Source organism: Cottoperca gobio, chromosome 16, assembly GCF_900634415.1.
Source record: "Cottoperca gobio chromosome 16, fCotGob3.1, whole genome shotgun sequence".
NCBI classification, from domain to species: domain Eukaryota; kingdom Metazoa; phylum Chordata; class Actinopteri; order Perciformes; family Bovichtidae; genus Cottoperca; species Cottoperca gobio.
In genome coordinates, this window is record NC_041370.1 from 17013020 (window position 1) to 17039948 (window position 26929).

The following is a 26929-nucleotide window of genomic DNA, read 5'->3' on the forward strand; positions in this document are numbered from 1 at the left end:
GGGTTTATCATAGCAATTTAACTCAGGAAGATCCAAAATCCCAATTCTTTGGATGTCTCATTACATCGCTCCCCAATAAGCCGCCTACCCTTCTCTTTCTTGCTATGCATGGTTAGGGTAATGCATTCATTTCCTGTAGGGGGATTTGTGAGTAATTATGCACAAAGACATCCTCTCACTAATTAAGATGTAAAGACAGGGAGTTCAAGTAATCTGGGCATTCCACCAAGGCTCGGAAACACACAGTCCTTAAGGCACTTCTCTGTGTGTATAGGTGTGATCGTGCGTGTGTGTTGTATCTGAATTAATTTGAAAGTCTGTGTGTGAAAATACAGATGTGTGAGTGAATTTATGTTCACCTTTGTTATTCCTGGGGATTTGCCACTGTTTTTATTTCTCTCATTCTTACCTTTTAATTAGAGTCATTTATTTCTTTAGTAACCGTGTGTCTAAAGTCTGTCCCTGTATTTTACACCTTGTAACTTGTAACCCTCCCAAACATGATAGAATCTCTAACTGCACGATGAACTGTTGCCTGAGTGATCAGCAGAGGCGAGCTTGCGTGCATCAACCCAAATGTGTCAATGAGCACACCATTAATCGAAGTTACCAGCAGCCATGAACCGAGGCACAGCAGTGAGGAAGCCTCTGCTACCATAGGAACAGAATTAAGCCCCTGTGTCTCTCTCTGTCTCCCTCCCAGCTTTAATTTGCCACGCTCTTCTATATCCAGGAAATACAATGACTAGCCTTCGCCTTTGTTGTCTAACAGGGATTTTGACTATGCAGAGACTAGGCTGGGGAACAGGCGCGCACAGCCCAGACATGCTTTTGCAGCAGTTGTTTTCTTTTCTTTGTTCCCGATTTGTTCTTTGTAATCCCATCTTTCCTTTTCCTTTCCCTGCCTCTCTCCCCTGTCAAATACACACAGTTCTCTTATTTATTTATTTTCTCTTTCTCCTATCCCTTAGTCTCTCTTCTCCCAAGTCTTACACTGTCATATCAAGCGGCCTGCCAAATAATTAGACGGGACATTTGTTTGAAAACACATTTACAGAAGGGTATTATCCTCTCTCACACACATAATTTTAATCAGACATGACAACAGAATGTTTTTAGGAGTTGGCAGATAGACACAAAGAGCAAGACAGATATCTAGTTTAACTATTGTGCTGTGGCAGTATGGCTGGAATTCCTCTGTGCATGGCTGATATACCATATCTGTGCTGCCTCTATCTTCCACCGCCCTACAGCTGACAATTTCAATGGAGCATAACTGAATTTAGCAGGTATGAAATGGATTACAGATGTTTACAAGAAAACAACTTACTTACACGTGTGGATAGATCAAAGTCTGTCCGTTTCTAAGAAGCTGCTTTTAACTAGAGTTTGTAAGAGAAGCCAAATGTATTTTCCAGTGAATTTTTGTAGGAAAGGAGCGTGCTGTACCGTACATTTTATTCCTCCATTACAAAAAAAACCTGGAGGAGACAGTATCGTCATGGGATGTCATGGCTGTCCAGATAATGTGGCGTGCCTAAAGGCTTTTGCCAGCCATGATGGCCAAAATCACTAAACTCCTCGTTGGATTGCGCACTTGTCTTATGATTGACTCTCACACTTCCTGACTGATAGAAATGTTCCCAATAAAAAGACTTTATTTTTATTTTTATAGTGACATTCATTTCTTTCCCCTTTATATGAACCCTGTTTAGGAGAGGACATTCAGAACAGGTGTGTAATAAAAACCCTTGAGTATAAAAATTAAATGCATGTTTTACAGGGTAGTTCAACATTTTTTTCAAGAGTTAATAGAAAATTACCAATGTACACTGACGAGCAGAACCAGTGGAACTGTGAACTACTGATGAATAAAGGTTTAAGAGGTGATTAAGGTTTATTGTTCAGCTGAAGCACTTTCAAGGTTATTGTGTGGTCCCAACATGAATCTATTCTGCCTATCATTTTCTTATGCATTAAACCTGCTGCACTGAGACTGACCAGTTAGAGAGCTTGAACTGCAGAGGCCTTCTACCCACCAGACATGGCAGCAATGTTCCTCACTTCGTCTGACAATAAGGCAAACACATAATGTTTCATGCGTTGGTTGTCATTTTGAGAGTTTGGGCTATTTTGCTTCCATAACATGTCTTCTTTCAGACTACTGGGACAAAACTCAATCCAAAATACACATTTAGGTGTTATTTTGCATCTGCAGAGTTCTCCTCACTTCATCAAATGTGCATTATTAAACATAACATAAAAAAAACTGTAACCCTTTACCCCTGTACTGTCTCACAAGATATTTAAAATGTTATGATACATAACTTTAATGGCCGTTTACTCCAAACTTTTAAAAAAATGTATCACGCTTTGAGACAGAAATCTTGACTTTAGCAGCACTTACATACGCCACACTTTCTACCTGCAGTTTCGTTTTACACCAGCAGGGAGCAACCTTTTATTATGGATTTCAGACTGCTCCGCTGAGCGAGCTGCAGGTTCTTCACAGGCTGATTCAGCAGGGTGAGACTCAGATGTAGGGTTCAAGATTCTTTCTCCTGCTCTGACCTGGGTTTGGATCTCACATGCTGTATTTATTGGAAACTGTGTATAATTTGTCTTTTATTATATGGCTTATTGTAATTTTTCAGCATCTTGCTCCATCATTTGCACTGAAAAATACCAAATAAAAATCGTTGACATTAAATAGTGTTACTATAATGTGTAATTATAGTGAGCGCTAAAGCACGTATAGTTTTCTAAGATGGATGCTTTTATAGTTTTGGTTTCACATTCACAGTATCTTCATCAAATGAGCATTTTAGTGAATAATCTTGAAGGTTTGGAGATTGGCAGACTAAGAAATGCATGAGGAGTAAGTGCTGAGACACGCTTACACACGGGAATGACAAGCAGCAATATAGCGTAAAAAAAGAGGCAATGAAAAGTGCCAGAAAATGATGAAAATGACTCCACTGGGAAAAGATAACAAATGACCCAAATAATGTAAGGAGAAGCTGATTAAAAAAACTTACTGTTGGTTGCATAACATACTGTTGGTGTGGCATCCAAGATGTACTCTGGACCTGTGGAGAAGAAAGCAGGAGGGGAGAGGAGATGAGAAGATACAGCAAAGGTAGAGGGGACAACAATAAGATCAGACATGACGAGAGGAGAGTAAAAGAGGACAGATGGAGAGTAGAGAGAAAGTAATTAAAGAAGGAGGGGATGGGAATGAGTAAGAGGATGCAGAAAGGGAGGTCAGGAAGAGATGAGAGGAAAGGGAAGATCAAAAAGAAGATTGTTATAAGTGGATACACAATTGAGAAAGAGAGAACATAAAGAAGGACAATCGGAAGAGAGACAGGAAGGGAACGAAAATGAAAAAAGGAGAAAGAGAGAAAATGAATCATTAGCTCAAGTCTTTACAAGCCTATTTCAGAGCCTCAGTCCCTGCGGCAGTGTGTCTTAAAGAATATTACAGCAGTAAGTGAGGGTCCACTATACAGTATGTTATGTTGTAATTATAAGAGGATATGAAGACCACAGAGAGCAATACAGTCTAATAATTACTGCTTCACAGTGGAGGTTTCATCATCAAAGCTTGTCATGGCCACAAATCACCACTTTCATCTCCCACTGCCCATCCTAACATGAGGAAGAACAAGTCCCTGAAGGCCCCTTTGTCACATGTTAAATAAGGCATGTGCATATATAGTAATTATATGAGTGCATGTGTGTAAGTGCAATTACCTGTATCTGTCTATGGGGAAGTAAGGTAATACAAAGTAGGTTCATTCTTTCTTGTGTTTTCCACAAACAGCAGGATGTCTCTGTGTGTAATTCTGCACTGCCGAAGGCGTGTCTTTGCGTGAGTCTTTCTCATTTACAACAGTGTTTAGTGCTAGAGAAAAACCTGTGGGGGGAGGACTGGTGTTTGTTTTAAAGACTATGTGTTTGACAAACTGAGGATCAAGTACTGAGTCAATCTCTCAAAGAGCTGCAGCTACATCGCAACCAGCTTTGACATGAATTGGTAGGGTTTGTGCATGTGGAAGAGAGAGGATGTGACACACGGGAACAGAGAGCGAGACAAAACGAAGGATTTGTGCCTAAGAATGTCTGTGTTTTTTCATTGCTAGACGAAGAATTGTCTTGCACGGAGTGAGCTGATGTGTTAAAGTCTTTCCTGAGAAGAGGCAAGCTCTAGTTGCTTGTATGTCCACGACACACAGAAACGTGGTTAATACAACCATTTTTAAATACATTTTCAAACCAGAGACCAGAACTGCTCTGGATGGGATCAAGTGAAAATATTTTTTACATTTTTCAAAACCCCAATTGTTCAGTACGTCAGTTGTTAACTTCACTCAAGATGAGGCTGCTCTCATTCCATATTTGTCTTTGTGCCAGCAAATCCCATGAAAGCCTCCAAACCAAAAATGTGTTAGTCATTTGTGTTAGTTAAATAAATAAATGTCACAAATACACACTTTCATTTTCTAAAAAGGCTGAGTAATGTTATTAAACAGCTGGGCACTGCAGTTTTTAGCAAACATCACTTAAAAAGGAGAAAAGGCTTGAGCTGTGGATTAATATGCATTTGGTGTACTAGTGATGCACTATCAATTCCTGGAGCCCTTACAGGATTCCAAAGCTTGGTGTTACCCAGCATCTACAGAGAGTGTCCACCCACCTGATATGTAGAGACGGGAGAGGCAGCGATGAAGGGTGTGATTGACGTCTGTGCAATCATCCGATTGGTGGAGATGCTGTATGGCGAAGAGTAGAATCTGTGCAAGCAAACAAGAAGATGCTTCATTTTGACATCATTAAAACCGCCAAAGTGTGGTATGCTGAACCACGACAGTTAAAAGTACACTGTCCCCCGAAAGAACAACGGCAGTCAAGAGGCTTCTCTGCACTTTTAGCTCTTCAGATGTAGCCATATGCAAAGGTGAACATGAGCCTTTTGTATCCCTTTGTTTGAAACCACCCAGTGCACTTCAAGACACCACTGACAAAATGGATCAGACATCATCAAGGCTGTCATGGAAACAATAAATATTGCAGCTTCACTCTGTGCCACACCATCAAAGACGTCTTCGAATGAGACTTGACACGGCACCGGAGCACACATCATGTTACAAAGGAGGCTGCTCCACCGCTATGCATGACAATGAATTATCACCTTAATGTGTGAGTGGGTGAAGTATTTCAATATCGCCCTTTATGTTCCGACCTACGCGCATTCCACTTAGCAGAGAACGCTGCATCTGTAACATGTACATTTTGCACTCTGTTTACGTCTCTCCCTTTACCTTTGCTTGCCCTTCTCATTTTGCTCTATCTCTCCTTCTTTCTTTCATTTCACCCCCTCAACCCTGCAGCGGTAGAATGCTGTGGCTCGCAGTGCTTTATTTATCATTGTGTACCTAGAGAGGACATGTTTCATCCGCCAGGCCGTGTTGCTGTCCACGATCGATCCCAAAGTGTCCGTTGACTGAATAATGGAGCAAGGGAGGGGAGAAAGAGAGAGGCAGAGACGGAGAGAAGCCCTCCCTTATCCATCTCTAACATAGCCATGATTGTATAAAAATGTACTTGCCACAATTCAAGGGTCGCTTAATTGGGGGAGAAAAGTGCTCAAACACACTGTTGGTTTACATTTGAAGGTTACGCCAAACTACTTCTGCCAAATATCACTTTAGTTAACATTTGCTGCATTTCATTCATATAGATTTGTATCATATGAGATGACGGCCAGGCTCAGCAACCAGACAGGTATATATAGATGAATTGGTGCTACTCCACTGTGACACCACCACCGCTCAGATCAAGGGTGAAATGGGTTGCCGAGGTGTTCACCCGCCTCTGTTTCACATTACATTTGTTCGGTCAGTGATAGCACGAACAGGGATTGACTCAGCTGCGAGATGCAAACCCTCGGGTATTTTTAAACTATTGCAGTCCTGGCCTCGTGGATACATTTGGTTTAAAACGGCCCACGATTAGCTCCAGAGTGTGATTGTGCTTCACATGGACATCCAGCCTCCCTGCTGGATTGTTATGCTCTACTTAGTGTGTTGAAGCCTCAGTAATAGTACGTAAAGAGTTTCGCTACAATGCTTACACAACCTTGTTCACTTCCTTGGCACCAGAAAGAGAAATCTCATGAATTATTAGCTCTATATATTTCCTCTTGCCTCGGCTCAGCTCTGGTTCATACGCAGGTTGATTGCGTGTTCAATCTTAGGTGTATTGACACTGGCTCAGCTTACTTAGACTTTCCCTGAACTCTATGAAGGGACATTTTCTTTAACTTGAATGTCTCCAAGTATAGCCTCAAAGGAAAACATGTGTGTCACGCAAATATTCTCTAACAGCATGTCTTTTCTTTGAGCAATAGCACTGTATGGCTGCGTTTAACGATGTATATGTGTAAACCTTATACTCACCTTGAAATAGAAATATTTAAACATATATGTAGTGGATTGAACTGGAACGTGTTTGTCAAAGTGCTGATCAGCAACAAGAAAAAAAAACAACTGCTGATGATGTAGCACTGTGGATCCATCTTTTTTGACTGTACAATTAATGTATTACTTGCATTAGAAATACTGTATTAATGTCACTGATGAATACAAATGAGATAACGCGGCCGGGTTATTCAATATGGTTCTCTGATTGTGTTTATTGTATTTTTCATTAGAGTGATGTGTATTGAGAGAGAGAAATAGTAGGTAGAGGACAGATCCAAGGTTATTGATGGAGGCTATTAGCCCTGAGCAGCACACTGTCAATAGGGACTCCAGCCTGCCTTTTTAAACAATACACTAAACATGTAATTGCGAAGAGAACATTACTACGGGATTTAATTTAAAACCTCTGTGCGATTCCCTGGTGTGACCTAGCCGCACTGTCAGGAGTTTGCCCTGAAAAATTAGCGAATGATTTAGTGCCGACCTCCGTGACTTTTCAGCAGGGAAATGTGGGGGAGCATTCTAAAATATATGTGCATGTGCATGTGTGTGGGCAGGAGCAACAGAGAAAAGAAAAGACACATAGAAAGGCAGCGAAAGAGACGGAAGAACAGAGGTGAGGAGAGAGAGAGAGAATTGATGACAAAAGGACAAACAGACCAGATAGGAGGCAAGAGATTGAGAAAAAGTGAGCAACAGAAAGGGAATGTTGTGTCTCCCTGATAAAAGAGAGGACAGGCTATAAGCCAAAAGCGGTCTGGTTGGTCGGGACACATGTTTCCAATAACCTCAGATTGGCATCAGAGCCTAGAAACCAGCCGTGCTCACGCTTGGAAAGACAAGCAAACCTGTAATTGATTCGTACCCTTCCCCTCTCCTTGGGCTGACTTTATTTTTGCCTTTGCCCTCCTCTTGACCCCGCCCGGCCCTCCTTTTTCATTCAACCCCTTTCCTCCCTGCTTTTTCGCCTCTCTAATTAACTGCATTAGCATTTCACAGTCATTTAGCGCTTTGCCGGAAGGAGCTCCGATGACCTCAGAAGAGAGGTCGGAGGGGGCTTAAGCACTGCAAGCGCACAGATGCTCGTACGTGAGCATGCATTTACACACGCACACGCACACACGCACACACACACACACACACACACACACACACACACACACACACACACACACACCAGAGATGACCGAAAGTAAATCAGCGCTTGGAAATGGAGAGTAGGAATTAGAAGAAGAAAGGGATGGATAGAAGAAGGGGAAGAGAGGAAAGAGTCAAAAACAGTTGAAAGGATGAGGTCAGACAAGCAGACGAGGACTGGTTTGAATGTGATATGAAGAAGCACAACAGGACAACAGTGAAGAAGAGAAGGAAAGTAGGGATACAATGAGTAAGGAGGACTGAGCTGACAAGAAGGAGGAGAAGAGAAACAAAGAGCTGGAGGGAAGCGTCTCCTGGGATCGCATCACCAGCAGCATTCCTAGCAGACAGGACCGATCTCCAATTTCCCCCTGTAACAGGCAGACACTCGGCTCTCTGCATTCAGCCCCAGAGCACTGCAGATAGCCTCGGCTGACGAAAGTCTTACAATTGCACTGCAACACCGCCCAACTTCCCTGTCTGCAATCAAAACCTACATGTCTGACAGATTTTATGCATAGGTGCATAAATAAATACCCCATCTGCACCAGTCAGATGTTAGAATTAGGGCACAAACATGCAACAGGGTAAGACAAAGAGAGAGTGTTTGTGTCAGTGTGTGTGTGTGTGTGTGTGTGTGTGTGTGTGTGTGTGTGTGTGTGTGAGAGAGTGTGTGTATCTGTTTGAATATGTGTGCATGTTTGTGGTCTTCTCATTTGCATACAAGTTCTCTTGTGCATATTAGTGCTTATGGTTGGCTGGTGTATGTTCATCTTTGCATAAACAGGTGCTTTACAAATATTTGGCCCAGAATGTGAATGAAAAGTAAAGTTTGCAGACATCTAAAGTTGTGGATACAGTTTGTAAATGTGAGAAGAAAATTCTCCACCTACCCGTTCTGCATCGCGGTGGGATCATACGTCAACGCCATTCCACTCTGGAGAAAGAGATAAAGAGAGAAACATACACACCGAAAGGTTAAAATACTTAATACGCCTTTTCAATCATTTGTGTTTACTCTCTCATTAAGATGCTCATGTGTAAACGTTTATTTCATGGTGTAAACTGACGGCAATATTGCCTCTGAGGAATGGTTGAGTCAGTGAAGGTAACACACTGCGAGGTGGAGACAGTCGAGAGGGAAAGTATAATCATTCATGATGCTTTGACAAAAAATTCAACAATATTATTAACAAGTGAGTGGGATACAAAGACCTGCTAAATAAAGAACAAAAATCTCAAATGAACCAGTTAAAAGCACTCATGTACAATAAAATTATTCTTCATGAATTGGTGTGAGCCTGTGGACCACTTAAAACTACTTATCGCGTTCAAAAATATTCACCGATATAGTAAAATACCCACTAAAGGGACATTGTGGGGCGATTGTTATAGCCCTGATAGTGCTACTGCATAATCTAACAAGCAAGTTCCTGTTTCACTTGTAACATTTTAAAGTAAGCTTGACTGAAAATAACATATGAGAGCAGAAGATTTATCATTTATTGCTTCTTAGCTATTAAATATTCATGTTTTATAATATGCTTAACTAAATAGAAATACATAATGAGAATGAGGAATGAGAAATGTCTTGGTTGGACCAATTTTCTCCTCTTTTCATACACTTTAATTCACTTACATTTAACAACATAAAGGGATTTTCAGAGGTGGAATATACGCCCACAAAGTGAAAAGAAAGAATCCCACACTGAGGTGACAGCACATCTGCTCGAGTTGAAAATGTTTCAAATTGAGTGAAAGTTAGCAGTTATTCCCCATTTGCCAATTGGAGGGGGCAGAATGGAGATGATCTGCAGAGCAATGAGAGAAACTGAAGTTTTAAAAAGCTGTCTGAGCTGTCACACACACAGTAGGTGCTTATTGTCACAACAAACCATCTCTACCGTCAGTCAGGAGACTGACAGTGGCCAACATGCACCACAACTACTTTTAATCAGTCAAAACGAGCCAAAACTGAATTTCACTGACTGCAGCTTGCTTCAAAAACAACTATGCAACTGCTTGTCACCATTTTGTAACTCAAAATATCAACCCCCGATACATTGTTACACCACATCTGCAGGAAGTGCTGCTCATGGAACAACAAATCAAGCAAACAAATCTCCACCAGTTACAGGGCGCACTTATCACAACGCTCCTCTGTATACATGAAAGGATGAAGTTGTGCATTCCAGCGGCATTATATCACTTACAAGAATGTATTTTAGTTGCTAAGTACTCTCTGCCAATCCTCCTCTCGATTAAATCTTGCCATTATTAAGTCAAATGTGTATCATTAAGTGACACTTCTCTGACTCTCTGAATGAATTCTATCTCTGTGTCACTTCCTCTATCCCGTGCATATGAATGAGATTGTACTTCTCGCTGCTGAGCTCTGAAAAAGATCTCGACTGCCTCTTGGCAATGTTGGCACAAACTTAAAGCAGCAATAACGTTTCTAGTCCTCTAATCTTTCGCTCTATCGCTGTTCCCCATCCCCACCCTCCTCTTCGATCTGCAGCCCAACACAAGTCATTTGGACTTTCTCTACATTCCACACAACTCTCTTCTTTCCAAATTGGCACATGAGTTGAAAGTGTGCCCTGACGCTGAACTCTGCTGCGATGTTTTGTTTTTTTTCCCCAAACACGGTTTCTAGCCAGGACTGGGGGACTATATACTACACAAGCAGTAAAAAGGAGTGCCAGACATTGATGACATCAAATTGGAAAAAAGAGAATCACTCCAAAGCCCACGACTCTTTTTCATACCAGGTCCTAAACAAACATTGTTGTGAGTTAAAGCAGGAAAAAACAAGATTACGCAAACACAAGAATCCTAGTTTTCACCTTGAGCTGAATTTGTATTCACTGCCTGTTCCCTTGAATTGTATTTTTGAACAGAAGATTTTGGAGCCAGAGTTAGATGAGATCTGTAAAGCATCTTTATGTTTGCATCTGGTCCTTGAACTTTCCTTCATCTATCAGCAAAGACTGGACGACAGTCCTCACAGCCACATAAGGCCAACATTGGTGCACAGATGTGTATGTAAGCGATGTACCACCTCTCTAACTCTGTATGTGTGCATTCACAATGTATCCTCATGGATGATTATTGAATGGCCCAAAGGGTCAGACGACCCCTGGAACCAGAGCATCTGTTTGAAGTTATTGTCAATCAAATGACTATAAAGAGATGCAAAACAACAAGAAAATGACATAAAACAACTATGAGAGACACAAAATAATTACAAAGAGACAAAAAATAACTACAAAAACACATCAAATGACTAGGGACATACACAAAACACAAAGAGACAAAAAAGTCTACAGAGAGACATACAATATCTACAGGGACACACAAAATAACTACAAAGAGACAAACAAGTCTACAAAGAGACATATAATCAAGTACAAAGAGTTATAAAATATCTACAGGGACACACAAAACCACTACAAAGAGACAAACAAGTCTACAGGGAGACACAAAACTACAAAAAGACATAACACGACTAAAAAGACACAAAATGACAGCAAAGATGAAAAATGGCCACAAGGAGATACACAATGTTTGTAGTTCAAAAAGACAACTACCACAAAAAGACAGGGTGTGTAGTGTGTAGTCGTTTTGTGTCTTTTTCAGTCTGGGTGTCTTGCTCCCACGTCAAAGGGGTGAGGGGGCTTTTACACGTCTGTGCCCTTGTGTCCACCCATGTGTACCTTATATGTGATTTTTGTCTGCACAAACGCTATATGTTTGAGTGATTGTGTGTGTAATATGTGCTCATGTCACAGTCCCAAGGCCAGACTCATTTAGGAGTGAGAGGTTCTGGGAGATTAGGGTCGGCTGACTGAGTGTGAGGACGCAGTGAGGCCCCTCAAAGCACCTCCACGGCCGGATGCCTCTATTAGTCTGCCTGTACTCTGAGACATGGCTCAGACAAATGCATAAACCTCTGAAGAGATGCTTTTCCTCAGCAAGGCCAAGTGGGGCTTGTCAGGACTTGGGCCAGTGACAAATGTGTGAGGAATCCCACTGAAAGCACTGATCATTTATTTAAAGTCCAGCTGAGAATTCACAAATGTTCGGGACAGTAATTAATAATCACTAACACCAGAGCCTCTGATGTTAACTAAGCCCTGATGTGATTTGTCACTCTTTGCCTCCACAAAAACAAAAACAGCAATCTGTGCCTGCTAAACACATGAAGGTCACGCACATACTGGGGCATCCTGTTGTTGTTGTGGCAGCTCTTGTTTCAGCGCACAGTTGTTTCAGCTTGGTTCCATTTCATTTCACTTCACCACCCTGCTCTTAACCATCCTCCATGTAATGTGAAAATTGGGCAACTGTTTAAAACTGCACTCGGTGTGTGGGTGGCAGACATTATTATTCACTTCCCCTTGTTCTGTAAATTAAAGCTTTGGTATCGACACTAACAACTTCTGAACTGCCTACATTGTGCAACAGTCAATCTGCTTTCAATCCGTTGCACAAGGTTTAATTTTCTCTGAAGATGACAGACTGGAGGTGGGAGTTTCAACAAAAGGAAAAACAACTTGGCATCGGGCTCTTGCATAAACCTTGCATTTTAAATTTAACAACCTTTATACATGCCAGCTGTCATTTTGTCAGCAGCATCTCTAATTCGGCCTACAGTATGTTATTGGAAGTGAAAGCTGATAATGATCCCGTAGGGGGGCCTGTCAAGTTATTGAAACTTCTTTATAATAATGTGAAAAGGAAACTGATGTCAAAGGGAAAATCAGCCAGATATTCAAAGTTTATGAAAATGATCAAATCAAATCAAATCAAATGTATTTATATAGCCCAATATCACAAATTATACTTTTGTCTCAGTGTGCTTTACAGACTGTACAGCATACGACACCCTCTGTCCTTAGACCCTCGCATCGCACAAGGAAAAACTTCCTAAAAGAAACCCCATAATTAAAGGGGGAAAAATGGAAGAAACCTCAGGGAGAGCAACTGAGGAGGGATCCCTCTCCCAGGACGGACAGACGTGCAATAGATGTCGTGTGTACAGGATAAACAACATAGTACAAATACAACATTTGACAAAATGATGACCTTTTAGATCCACTGTAATGTTTTCTGTAAAGCAGCTGTCGAAATTGTGAAATGCTGTCTGCAGAACAATCTGTTGCATCAAACTGTATTTCACTCTCACCTCTCTGACTACGATGATACGATTGCTATTGTGCTTTTGCTTGAAAGCTGAGTAGGAAAAGGTTTAAAAGAGGTTTGTGGATATACTGTGCTCATATGTGTGACTAAGTTAGAATAACACCACTTTTGGTTTTGTTAACTTTATTATTTCCTCTTAAAAACCCTCTCAGCAGACACAGTGTACTCATTCTGACTGTGAGAGGCTATTGTAGATTTACAAAATGCCTGCTGCAGCATAATTCTGGCTGAAGAACATTATTATGTTGCTTTCTTTTACAGTGGCAAAAAGGATTGTGTTGTAACAATAGATGGAAAGACATGGTTCTTGTGTTACAATTTGCCTTTTGCACTTGTGTCTCAAGAAAAATCTGCTGAAGGGAATCTTTTATGACAGGTAAGTTTTTTATTGACGATTAAATACGCTTTCAAGACTCACCTCTCCTTCCCGTGTCCATGGTCGACCATTCTGGGGATACTTGACCTGGGTCTGCCTCTTCTTCTGGCCTCCGTCAGCAAACTTGCACAGCAACGGCTCTACAGGGGCTACAGAGTGAGTCAGACAGAGAGGGAGACAAGGACAAACGCAGAGACGGATTAATCATCTTAATAGCAAGAAAAAAAAAGAGTCAAGCATTAGGTTAGGAGTGACATTTCAAAGTTTCAAATACAGGGTGTTATGCTGAGGCTGAAACAAAAACATAAAATAAATCAGTTGGACCTAAAAAACAGCACTTCAGCTCTTACATTTATCTCTTCCACCCGTAATCAAAACATCTAAACAACAGCAGTTATCGCACCATCTCTACAACCTCTACAACAACGCTTCGACAATAGCAGCCTTGCCACGGGCTAATCGTGAAAGCATGGCGAGCGTGGTTCAAACGATGAAACATACAGGCATTAATACGTTAAATAACTCCATGCAACTTGACCCTGGGCGATATTGTGATTGCTCCAAAGACAACATGGTCCTTTTCTGGACCACAGAAAGAAGAAAGCCTTGATTGCAAATAGGATTAGCTGAGTGTGACCTCCCACACAAAAGTTCACCAAACTCTAACTTCAACGTGATAGGCTGCAGCCTTCAAATACCCTACAGGCTTCGGAAATAGCAGGAAGCGGCTAAATTGGGGCAGGATTATCCGAAAGAGGGAAAAAAAGGCTTTGTTCTGTATCAATTTATAGGATTTTAAAAGCATATCTTTAGAATTTGTTAGAAAGCAAGAAAGCGTGAATAATGGCTTCTATTTCTGGGAAATACTTCAGCGACAGCATGACTCAACAAACACAACGAAACGTTAAATCATGCTAACATGAACCAGGACGCTTGACTATGTAGTCAGATAGTTTCAAACATATTGAATCAGAATGGATCAAAGTGAACACTGGCCTCTTGGGTTAACTAAAGTATGTGTACTTCCAAAGACGTGGTGTACAATTACAACATGTACGTATATAAATGTGTGTATGTTATGCAGTGTAATTCATGTATATAATAAGAATAGAATTACAATTATTATTATAAATTGCATAGCAAATCATCATGGCAGTATGTTGAAATAAAAAGACATTTAAATGCCATAAAGATAATGAAACTATGAAGCCGTAAACTGTAATTGCAGCAGTGGAACACCAAAATGTTCTTATTGAGTTTTATACAGACACCCTTTGACCCTGAAATTGAATAAGCCACCTACCTTTATGCATTGCCTCTCACTTGTTACTTTAATAAGTCCACCAAGGCATGTTTGAGTCACTGACTGCATCTTAAAAGAGGCTATTAGCTGGCACTCGTGTCTTATTTAGCTGGCAATGATTTCAAACTGCAGAGAAAGTCAAATCCTCATTACAGTGTGCAGCTTAGAAATTCTTAGACGACATGAAATTCTATGAACTAGCAAAAGCAATATTATCATGCTGGTACTGATTCGCACATTATGAATGCCAAAATAAACTACGCAATTACCTCGCCTACTTCAAGAAAAATGTTTCTTCATTTCAGTAAACTGAAAAATGAGACGGTGTTCTCAGTGGAGAAAAGCATTCAGAGCTCAAGGTTGAGTTATTTGGAATGCCTGGTGCCTAAATGGGTACTCCAACGGCAAGTAGACGGAGAATCTCACAGAGAGCTGTGTGATTATACTGCATTTAGGATGACTTTGTCATTATACTGTTTGAACTTGATTTTCTTTCTCTGAATAACAGGTTACATGGCTGGTTCTCTGTTATCATCCTTTGCCTTTGCTATTTATCTTTCTCAATCACTCGCCTTCTCTCTCTCTCTTTTAGCCACTCTGCTCCATGCATGTATATACACTTTGTAAACAGTGCTGTGTATGTGTGATATGTCTGAGTATCACTATGTCTCCCCACAACACTCAAGTGTAGTTTCCTCATGAAAACCAACAGAGGGAAGTTATTAAAGTAGGTAGCATGTGGTGGTGCAATGTAATTCTCAGTGTTATCAACTAACTTACTATGGCCTGTTTAAGGTTAAGAAATGTTTAAAAGCATAGGGCTTTTCAACTATATAGTCACAGGAGCACAATTCAGTTACTAAAATCACTTGTGCACACTAGATGACGGCTCTACCTCGCAGAATGGCTCAGACTTTTTCAGGACACAGAAGAGAAATGCAGAGGTGGGTTGGAGACTCTCTGGAGCACCTGTTTCTAAAGTGACGACAAACTGAGCGCAAGTAACTGCGCTGAAACTATTGTTTTTTGCAGTTAATATTCCATCTAAAAAAGTATTATCCCCAGAGCTGGGACTTTTTGGCAACAGGAGGTCAGAAGAACTAAATTCAGACTCTTGTTTCTGCGGTTCAAAACTCAGGTAAGGTTTCAGAGTTTCTGAAAGGGGATTTCCTGTGGCTATTATTGTTCATTTGTGAGATTTTGGCATTGATACGTTGATTGTGTAATGCAACTGTAAAAGCTTTCATGAATTGGCCTGAAGTTGAATCAATATGGTAATAATGGGTGATATAGAGGTAAAAGGGGACTATTATTCATATTAAATAGCACATTTTCTATTTAAAATAGGATTTGGGTCACAATGTGCTAAAAAATACACATTTAACTGTCTAAACTGTTTAAAGGAAAAGGAAAGAATGTGTTTATGCCCTCACAAGTCAGAGGTTCATTAATGTGTGTGATGTGTGCATTTGCAGGATTGCTACTTCATAAGTACGAGAACATATGTGACGTGAGGACACACACACACACACACACACACACACACACACACACACACACACACACACACACACACACACACTTGATAAGGCAGCATCTGGGTTCTGTTGTTTTGTTTTGACAGAGAACGCCACATTGGCGACAGCTGACAACTTGTCAAGTTCATAGTCAGGACACTTTTCTTCTCTGCTTCTTCTCTAAAGTATCACACAAATACAGAAGACACTCCTGCTGATCTAGAACAAATGATCCTCTTCGGTATTTGCATGAAAAGGCTTCGTTTTGAACAGAATCGGTTATTATTATGCACCAGGCTTATCACACAGACGGCAAAAAGGTTTGTGTTTTTGGATTTACGCAAGATTAAAAAAAGGGGGGCCTTTATTTTTAGAATTAGTGATGCAAAATGCTAAGTAGCCGATGCTTAGAGAGTCATATTAACATCTAGTGAGTAAATCATGGAACATGAAAACAGAAGGTAATGTCTGTAGAATCTGTGTTTGGTAACATTGAAATACAAAAACAACAGCAGTTAGAATAAGTGTCTGGCCTACTATCCCCTATAGTAGCATAATCCACATGCACAGAATTAAACATTCACACACACACACACACACACACTGTTGCTGTAAGGTGTTTCTGTATCAGAGCTGGTGAAATGGCTTCAGACATGAAACAATGGCCCAATACTATTTAATGTTTTTCAGAGACTGCTGCAGGAGGCCACCATTTAGTTGGGCAGGACATTTGGACAGGCCCGTAAATGGTGAAAGTCTATTTTTCTATTTAACTCAAATCTTTGTACGATGCTGCCACATTCTCGGATACCTGGAGTTTAATCCTATTATAATTTAAATCTGACATGTCAGATTATACTGTCATGGCATCTCACAATACCGCCAAAATAACACGTCAAAAACAGGAAAGATTAAGCGTTTGAGCTGTAGCTTAAGACAGCAAACTAATTGAAATAAAGGAATAACTTGAAATGTAGGATTAACACACGCACAATGCATGTGCAGTATGTTTTGTTTGTGTGTGTGTGTGTGTGTGTGTGTGTCAGTTTATGACTGTGTGTAAAAGTAGTTTTTATTTAGTGTTGCTGTTGTTGATTATCACCTTCAAAGGAAGACTATATCTGTCATAAATTTTACATCATTTGTCATTAATGCAAAATTAGTGTTGCAAGCCAGAATTTTAATATGCCACAAACAGTGAAAGGATTTCCACTGGCCATTATTTTAATAATAATAAAAGTATTGGCTAATGTGGAAAACACATTTTTTGGTATTTGTCTCATCTGTAATTTACTCCTACAGAGTGAATGTAAGGTGAGGCACACACAATGATACAAAATGACTTGCAGTCTCTACCAATACTCCCGTGTGTAGTACTACAACACAATAGCCTCTTATTCCAGCTATAATGTAAAACCAGACAAGTGTAATATCACAGCTGTAATGGCTTTAGGTGACGCCTGAGGTGGCAGAATTGTGATATCATGCTGAGGGAGAAAATAATTCACTTTATAGTCACAGGTACAGTGACAAGCCATAAATACTGATGATGATAATGACATTAACGAATGTTATTTATTCCTATGAGGGAAACTTGCCACACAATCAGGAGGCAACAACAACCACAAAGCATCCAGAGACAAGATTACCTGTCTGCTCAAACTGGTGCATCAAATTAATTATTCAGCTTGCTTTCACGGTTACATTACTACAATCTGTTGCATTTCACAAGAGGGCTTTAAAAAGGGAAGAAGGACATTTTTAATTGTCAGTTTGACCCCTGCTGCTCTCACTCTTGCAGCTCTATAACACAAAGTGATGAATTTGGGATGAATTTAGGTACAGCTGTGTCTGCCCCCTAAAATCGGTCACTTTTCAGGCAATTCACATAGTCTGAACCAAATATATGGATATGAGAGTTCAGATATGTATATTTTTGTAAACAGGACATGTAGTTGAAATAAAATCCAATCCAAATGGAATGAGCAAAAATTATTGCTACAGTCACACATAAATCAATGTTTGTAGCCCCAAGCACAACAATATTCCCCTTCTTGCCCCGGGCTGTGTTTTTCTTTTCAGTGTCCCGACAGGTAAAGACTTTGTGTGGGAAATTCCAACACTGTCGCTTAGTTTGCAGAACAAACTACTGCACTGTGCACACAACTGCTCAGGTCTCATGGAAAATTAATGGAGGCAAAATGGGCGGCTTAGTGGATCTTTACAGTAACAGAAAGAGTCTGTGTGGATGCACACAGTAAGCAGGCCCACTGAGGAGAAACAATACTATTAGCTTTATGCTGTGGTCACATTTGATCACAAACCTGGTTTATTATTCATAAAGGTGTTATTTTTATCGCGCATGTGGGCAGCAATAAAGACATCTTTATTGACTCAGTGAGTAACAGGAGTTTTTGTATCAAACAGAAGAAGTTGGGACCAAACGTATACCATACTTTGAGACAATAACAGATGTTAAGCTTTTCTAGTTATGGATGTAGTTAGTTGATGGCATTTGTAAATAAATAAAATGCAGATTTTATGGCTTACACAGCCTTTGTTTGTTTCCACTAATTTGTCATTGGCTTTCATGACTTGGGGGGAGTTTGTCCTTGGTATTTGTTCCATGTATTTATGAGTAAGCATCATAATATATTCTAGTTGTAAAAACAAAGGTATGTAGCCCCTGAGGCTATACATGTCTTAATCTGTCAAAGTATCATACATTAACATAAAAAGAGTAATATTTTAATTGTCATTTTGTGATTGTTAATATACTATCATGCCAATTTAAAAAAGATTCAAACTGAATCTGAATTTACTGTTTTTGCTTTGCTGTAGAAATGTGCTTCTGACCTTCATCCCTGTGAAGAATGTGGGAACTAAATACTGAAGCAAAAATAAAAAGAGCCACCCACACATGTAGCTACTATGTGGTCTGTGTACTGTTCGTGTGTTCCCTGTAGTCAATGCTACCAAACAACATAAGTCGTTGCCAAGAGCTGCAAACTTGACAACGGAAAGTAAGTGAAGTGAATAGACAAAAGACTTTGTTTGTTTAAATTAGGAACTGTTTACAAGATGTATCTGTACTCATTAACCAAGGCTTGCAGTAGCTGATTTACTAGTTTAATTGATCCATCAAAGTCTCACTGCTTTGTGGATCAGATAGTGTAAAGTAGTGTAAAGTGTTTTCTTTTGCTTAATTTGGGGGAAAAACAGTGTGACACCCTGTCACTGCAGAATCAGGCCATGCACATAGGAAATAGAAGATGTGAAGACTGGAAAAGATGTCAATAAAAAGACGGGGAGGTCGGTTGTTTGCTGTCTGAATATGTGTGTGTGTGTGTGTGTACACGTGAATGCTACAGGGTAATAAAATAAAATAAATGGGAATTTTCGATCTGTGGTGTTTTGTGTGTAACTGACAGGATGTGTATAGGTAGCAGGGTTGTACTGTGAAGAGTGGATCACATACTGTTACCACTCATTGCAGCTGTGGGATATTGCAAACCGCAATAGGGCAATATAGAAACTGTTAAAACTCCAGCAGAGCAAACAAACATATCCATCTGTGCTCCGGTGAGAGGGACACAGGCAAAGAAATTGGAGGTAAATAAAAATACGGGGAAGGAAACACACAGGTTATTCTAGATGCTCTTGGTTAAGTGTGGGAGATACTTAAGATCTTAGAAGAAATGCACCAATCTGTAGGTGAGTAAAGCCTTCGCTTATGACTTATGACTGGTTTCAGTTTTCACTGTAGGAAGAGAGGGAATATCATATAAGTGGGACTCAATCCCTCAAATGGGAAGATTCACTTTTAAAATACAATACAATCCATTAGCGAGCGACATGGGAAATCATTCATTTGGAAAATGGCATCCAAATCCCAAATGTGACAAAACGAGGAATCCCTCAGCTGAATGGGATCTCGCCTTTTTTTCTTTTTCTTTAAGACACCCGGCATCAAAGAACTCCGAGCCCTGGGACAGAACAACATGCACTCTGGAGGGTTAGTTCAAGCATCTCACACGAGAGGAAGCCAACTATTTACCACCAAAATCAAGAAATATGTATTGGAAAATGTTTATTCATATTGCTATTAGCATTTTTATAGCATTAAAAATTCAATAGATGTCTATTGCAATAAACAAAAAAGTAAGGATTGTAAGCTGAGGCAGGGAACTGAGATTTATGAGGTATTTACACTCATTAAGTTTAAAATAAAACTGAGATGATCTCCGGCCTGTGTGGCCTCCCCTGTAAAGTACAAGCTGACAGCATCCCCGGGGGGAAGAAGTTCACTATATTTAATACATTTTTCTCGTCATAAATGTAAAGCAACCGAAAAATAATTGGCTGTGAGACAAGAAGGAGTAAAACGTATTGATGAACTGCCATATTTATTTAAGAATTGAATTCCCAAAATGACGTTAAGAAAGCACTAAATGTCTTTGCATCTTCCAGAACTTGACAGAATTGATGTGATTTGGTCAGTGCTTCAAAAACATCACATTTTAACGCCCATGGCAGCGTTTGAGTGGAGAATAAGTTCCAAATAAAGGCTCCACTTAATGCATGTAAGCCGACTCTGTCTGACAGCGCAGTAATGCCACATAATTACACAATATTTTTCTCACTACAGCTTTTTTCTTCCATTATCAGGAACATCAAATCAAATTAATTTCCTATTTATGAAAGTATTAAACCACTTCTGCAATGAACGGGTGATTAATGCCTCATGATCATACAAGACACATTTAAGGATGCATGCATTTTTAAAAGCCTCCTGATTATTATTGAAACTACCGAATGATAATATGCTTTCTCTGATGAGATTTGGACTCTTTTTATTCTTGTGCTTTGTTTGTCTCACCATTAGGGGAGTGCACTAAAAATACTATATCAGATAGTGGGATAGAGAGACAGACAGACAGAATGATTAGAAAACCAGGCGAACAGGGAACACGAGGGGACAGAGGTGATAGCGTGGGAGAGAGGATAACTGGGAGGAGACAGAAAGAGAGACATAGCTTGAACAGAGAAAAAAAGAATACATGCAAAAGTGAATGAGTGAATTTCCCTCTTTCTTTTCCTTAACCAGTCCAATTAATAATTACTTATTTATATACTTTTCTTAAGCAACATCTGTCCAGGTCAATTGTAATTACTGTTTGTGACACAAAAAAAATAACATAGCTCCTGATTTAATAATTTAAACGTTAAACTGCAATGTATTTGTATTATTGGACTGCATGAGTGTGTAATCAGGACTTATTATTACCAAATATTGAATGCTGCAACAAGATCTCTTGAGAGACCCTCAACCTCTAGTGTGTGTGTGTGTGTGTGTGTGTGTGTGTGTGTGTGTGTGTGTGTGTGTGTGTGTTTGGAAGTACATTGTATATTAATCTAAATAGAAACATTTATTATTGCTTAAAAAAAGACTCTAAGACTATTCCAGACTCTAAGATCGTGTTTTGAGAAACATTTTTTAATGTGCTTATTATTATTATTATTATTATTATTAATAATAATAATAACTCAATAATTCTTGACCAGAGGTGGAAGATATGAATCCTGTTTTAGAGTAGATTTTCCCTCCAGAAATAGAGGAGAAGCCCGGTGATACTTTCCTCTCACTCTGGTCCATGAAATCAAAAGAAATGCAGAATCATCACTTCATATTTTTATCTTGGGGCACCCCTTTGAAGTCAACACTCACTCGTATTCTCAGTCTGTTTTCATTATTAAGTGCTGACTGTTTGAATCTGTCATCGAGAACAAGAAAGGCTTATTATATGAAGCTTGTGTGGGATGAAGTGACAGGGTCATGATGAAGATGTAGAAGATGTGTGCTCTTTAAGGCTGCATAGGGAGAGCTTCCAACTGGTTCCAACTCTCTCCCTCACAGTATGGGGGCAGAACATTATCGACCGACGAGCGCAGACAAGACAGAAATACTGTGTATAGTTAATACGCAGGCTGATTAAACACATCAGATTGGAATGTCGAATTTGCAGGACAGCTCTGTGTCTTCCAACCCATTTTACTGATGGAGAAAAGAAGAAGCTGTGGGGCCCTTCTTAAGACCTTTGGAATGTTTTTTTACTTATTCTAGATATCCTGTATTCATAAGTAACATAACAATGAAGACAATATACATCTGTATAGACTAAACTCCTGCACTTTCTGTATCAATTAAAGTTAAAGAGCAGAGCAATCAAAGTCTATGTCCAATCTAGACACTCTATCTCTACGACAGGAACCACCAGTAGAACCAGTAGCACACTTCACTCAGTGATATGCACACATGCATTACCACAGTACACTGCATCAGAAGAGCAGGTTTAACCTTTAATAACAGTGATTGTGTGGTGTTTTGTATCAGACAAGTGTCAGTAATAAGTAGACTAACAACAAAATAAAGCATAACGGTTGGTGATAATGTCACTACAACAGCCGTGGAAATACCACAGTAACACAGTCAGTGGCATAAATCAACAGAACATTAAGCTTTAGAGACACATGGCTTCTCTCTGTGTATTAGATCCGAACAACAGTGTGTGTGTGTGTGTGTGTGTGTGTGTGTGTGTGTGTGTGTGTGTGTGTGTGTGTGTGTATGTGTGTTTTGTGGATCAGTACACAGAGAGTCTGGTTGGCAAGGTTCTCCCAATTTCACTGTTTTGTGAGCTCAGAGCAATTGAACTGGTCAACATCCGTTAACACACTCACACAAAGGAAAAAAATGGAAACCCCTGGCAAAGCCAAGCAACGCATCCGTCTATATTTATATATAGAGGTCAGCGACTTGGGGGTATAGAAAGAGTGAGTGCAATGTGCGTGTTTGTGTGTGCCTTCCACACAGAACACCGGAAAGCTGTGAGTTCAACACCAGGGCTGCCACCATCGTACCCCTGAGCAAGGTACTTAACCCTGAGTTGCTCCAGAGAGACTGTCCCTGTAGTTAGTTCACTGTAAGTCGCTCTGGATAAGAGCGTCTGCTAAATGACCTGTAATATTCAATGACCCTGTTTTTGGTCTCCAATAACTGCTGAGGAAAACATTAGGCTCTTAAGTTGCTAAATGCTCAACTATGTTCACAAGGTAGTGTGCTGTTTGTTGCTTTTGAGAGCTTTCTCACTAAAAACGCTCGCTTAAAGGAAACAAGAATGATGACAGCTGAGACTCAACCAAATTTCTTTGCTGAAAGATGCTAAAAAGCTCCATAGAGAAGAGCTGCACGGATGATCAGTATCACTATGAGTGACCCCTCTTACTTTATGTACACATTGTCACTTTATACATTGTTAATATGGAAATATTGATAAGAGCAGCTTTAAGTTAGTTTAGCATCTATCAGTAATCCCTAGTCACCAGTAGCTTTTAAATTATATCATGCTCTGTTACAGTGAGTATGTGCAAAAAGGATTAACATGATAACCTGTTGAGGAATTTCTCTTAACAGATTTTGATTAAATGAACCGGGACAATAATCTGTAACACTGAGTTCTTTGATACGCTATAACAGTCAACATCACAACACTTTGCTTTTCAGATTCTTCATGGCAATACATTTGTCAACCTTCACACTATTACAACCATGAAGCTCATGTTTTGCTTGCAGTTAAGATTCTGTGTTTCTCACACACACTGACACCCACGCAGGCTGCAGAAAGCTGCAGCTATGGATGGAATGAATCATTCACCTGTGACAAAATTCCACAGCTACATCTCACAGTATATAGAAGTACGGCAGTGTGTGAGTGTCCGGGTGAAAAACTGAGCCGCCCGCCATGCTGTACATCACAAATCATACTGCCAGGGCACGGGGCACAGCTCTCTCTGACTGTCCTTGATTTCCATTATCTTCAGCGTGGCGCAGCTCCCCTCTCTCTATCTATATTTGATCATTTTGTATCTCTATCTCGTCTCTTTCATTCTGTGTCACTTTCAGTTTGCTTCTCCCCACCTCAGCTATCTCACTCCATGTTTAGTCACCCCACTTGGCTCTCTCTTTCTTTCTCTCGCTCGCTCTCTCTCTCAGTCATTCTCTTTTACACCAACATCCAATAGGATGCTCAATTCCATCCTCATTGCATTCTCTCTTCCTCCCGTTCCTTCTCTCCCTGCAACCCCATCCTTCATCCTTCCCCTTCTCTCTTCCCCTCGTGCATGTGTGCATCTAAATCTGTGTCCCGCACAGTCAATAGTCAATTTGTCACTCAGATCTTCCTCCTAAATCAACTCAAGGTGGTCTGAGGAATGGGACAGAGAGAGAAACAGAGCAGCAGAGACGATGCTGATATATTAGAAGTCACACTGACACTGTTTCCACACAGACAGATGTTGTAACATCAAAAGGCGGGGATATTCCTTGCGTGACTGATAAAACATGTAATTCAGTCTTGAAAATACAGTGATAGTTGTGACAGGTACGGGTGTAATTAATTACATTTCTCAAACTAAGGTCCTGAAGATAAGTATCATGTTGGTATCCGTACCCAAACTCAGGTACTGCTTTCGTTCTGGCCTTTAAAGATTTTCTAACAATACCCATCCCCATTCATGCAAGCTTTCCACCTTCTCATAATGTGCAAATGACAACACCATTATGTGTGCAGGTGAAAAATGGCATTAACCATTAAGACACTAAAAGGTGACTTCCATTACAAACCTCTGAACTTATTGGAGGTGCTATTAAAGGTTGGTGGCAAACGGAGTTAAAATAACACGCTAAAATAATCTGACCTTTTGAGGAAAGCAACCTCAGTGTGTGTAGGAAGATTGAGAGTGTGATGCCACATAGTGCGGCATCTACATTATATGAGCACCTGACCTATAGAGAAACGCCTCACTCTCACTCTAGAGACACACAAGCTCTGCCAGAGCAACGCAATTGTGTTGGTTATCGACACTTACCTGTCATGCCTGGAGGGGTTTTCAAGAATTTCCCGTTGAAATTTTGAATCACCACATCGCACTTCTCTGTCGACTCCATCCTGACAAAGAAATAGAAAGGGGTGTTACTTGAGGACAATCAGCTCCTTATCTTAATATTCTATATGGACCAAAGTGCAATGTGGTCCTTAAAAAGTGTAAATGTGGATATGTGGGCATGCAAATGTCATTAATGTACATTAAATGCCTGTCTATTGTGCTTGTTTGTCTGTGCACGTCTAAGAAATGCCTGAGGTAGGCCTTTGTGTGTGCGTAAGTGTGTGTGTGTGCGTGTGTGTGTGCTTTCTATGGGGTTTCCTTTCCTTTGTCCGGGTTTAAAAGCTCCATTCAGTCTGATCTGTTGTGTGTCATGTTCTCTTTGTCTGCCCCCATTCAGCTCTTCTCACCCAATCACAGCTCAATGACTAATTGCCTGCTTGGCAAGCAAAAGCAAGTGTGTGTGTTTGTGTGGTGTGTGTGCGGGTGGTATGTGAGCATGCATGTCTGTGTGCATCTTGGGTTTTCTACACATAGCCAGTGACCCTGAATGAAGCCCTGACTGCATTCTAATCACTGGCACACTCCACGGTGTAACTGAGAAGACCAAACATACACACACACACACACACACACACACTCACACTCACACACACACACACACACACACACACACACAAACACACACACAAACACACACACAAACACACGGAGCAGGGTGAAGGGGCCAAGGGTACTGGAATGAGCAGTTACAGCTAGAAGTCCTTTGGTTGTAAATGGCAGGGAGTTACTCAAGGTAATGTTGCACTTTTTAATCTGAAAGAATGAATGTAATAACTATGAATATGTTGTGCCTGATAAGTAATTATAGTTTGCCCAAAAGCTTACAGTTAAATCAGGATATGATTGGTGTGTACAATTAGTTTTTTCAGCAGCAACAGAAAATCATTTGTAAAATCAGTTCCTCACACACTGAACTACTAATGATTCAGTTAAATACAAGATTCTTAGGGAGCCATATAGTGACAGTTTGTGTGCATACCTGGCAAAGCCGACTCCTCTGCTCAGGCCATTGGCGTCCCTCAGTATCCGTGTGGAAATGACATGACCGAAGGGCTTCAACATGTTCTCCAGCTCCTGCTCATCCATGGACAGCGGCAGGTTGGAGATGTAAAGGTTGGTGGGGTCCTGCTCCTGTTGCTGTTGGGGAGAGACGGCGGTAGAAGATGTGGAAATGCATCATCACTTCATTCTGTCTTGCATAGGCAAACGATTCAACGGCAGACAGAAAAGAGAAGTGGCTTATTCCAGAATAATTTTAGAAACTCGAGCACTAATGGAAAATGCCTCTCTTGAAACCTTGAACATAAATACACCGGTATTGGGTCTCACAATAGACACTTTTATGCAATTCATTCTAAATAATTAAACTTCACAAAACTATTCTCTGAAAGATCAGCAGTTCATAAACATAGACATGTACTGTGATAAGCAAAACAACTGTTTTAATTAGCACAAGGGCAATCTCATTTTATGAGTGTGTGTAAAATGCTCAAACTGAAGTAAGAGAAATAAAAGAGTGTACTCTAACCCTCCACTAAAAGCTGGTTTTGCAGCAGTAAATACATTAAAGGTTAAGGCAGTGCCATTCAAGTTATTTATTTCCATATTTATGACTGAATATCCCACTGCAAAATATCTGTGAAGTCAAGTGGCAAATTCTCCTCAAAAGAGGAATAAACATTTCATTGAAAAGGCAACGCACCGGCTTCACACTCAGAACCCCTGAAGCAATAAGGAAAGACCCTCAGGATTCATAGATGTTAACTGAGTTGCATTAAAATTCTTCGAGGGAATGAGGGAACTTCCTTCTAATGTGCCTCTCAGTTACTTAGACTGCTATACTTCAATTATTTTGTTCTGTTTAGCTGCACTCCATTGAAATGATGCTCCGCAGGAGACC

The 26929-nt window shown here is 40.3% G+C and overlaps 1 protein-coding gene across 8 annotated transcripts in view; it reads right to left on the minus strand.

The window, feature by feature from the left end:
- LOC115020821 (RNA-binding motif, single-stranded-interacting protein 3-like) overlaps positions 1-26929 on the minus strand; it is a 160160-nt gene that overhangs the window by 7459 nt on the left and 125772 nt on the right. For all 8 annotated transcript variants that reach the window (XM_029450813.1, XM_029450810.1, XM_029450811.1 and 5 more), the window contains 6 exons: positions 26009-26166; positions 24952-25031; positions 13249-13355; positions 8516-8559; positions 4700-4796; positions 3039-3089 (listed from right to left, as the gene is read on the minus strand). In XM_029450813.1, coding sequence (XP_029306673.1) covers positions 3039-3089; positions 4700-4796; positions 8516-8559; positions 13249-13355; positions 24952-25031; positions 26009-26166 — 537 coding nt within the window. The remainder of the gene's footprint in view (positions 1-3038; positions 3090-4699; positions 4797-8515; positions 8560-13248; positions 13356-24951; positions 25032-26008; positions 26167-26929) is intronic.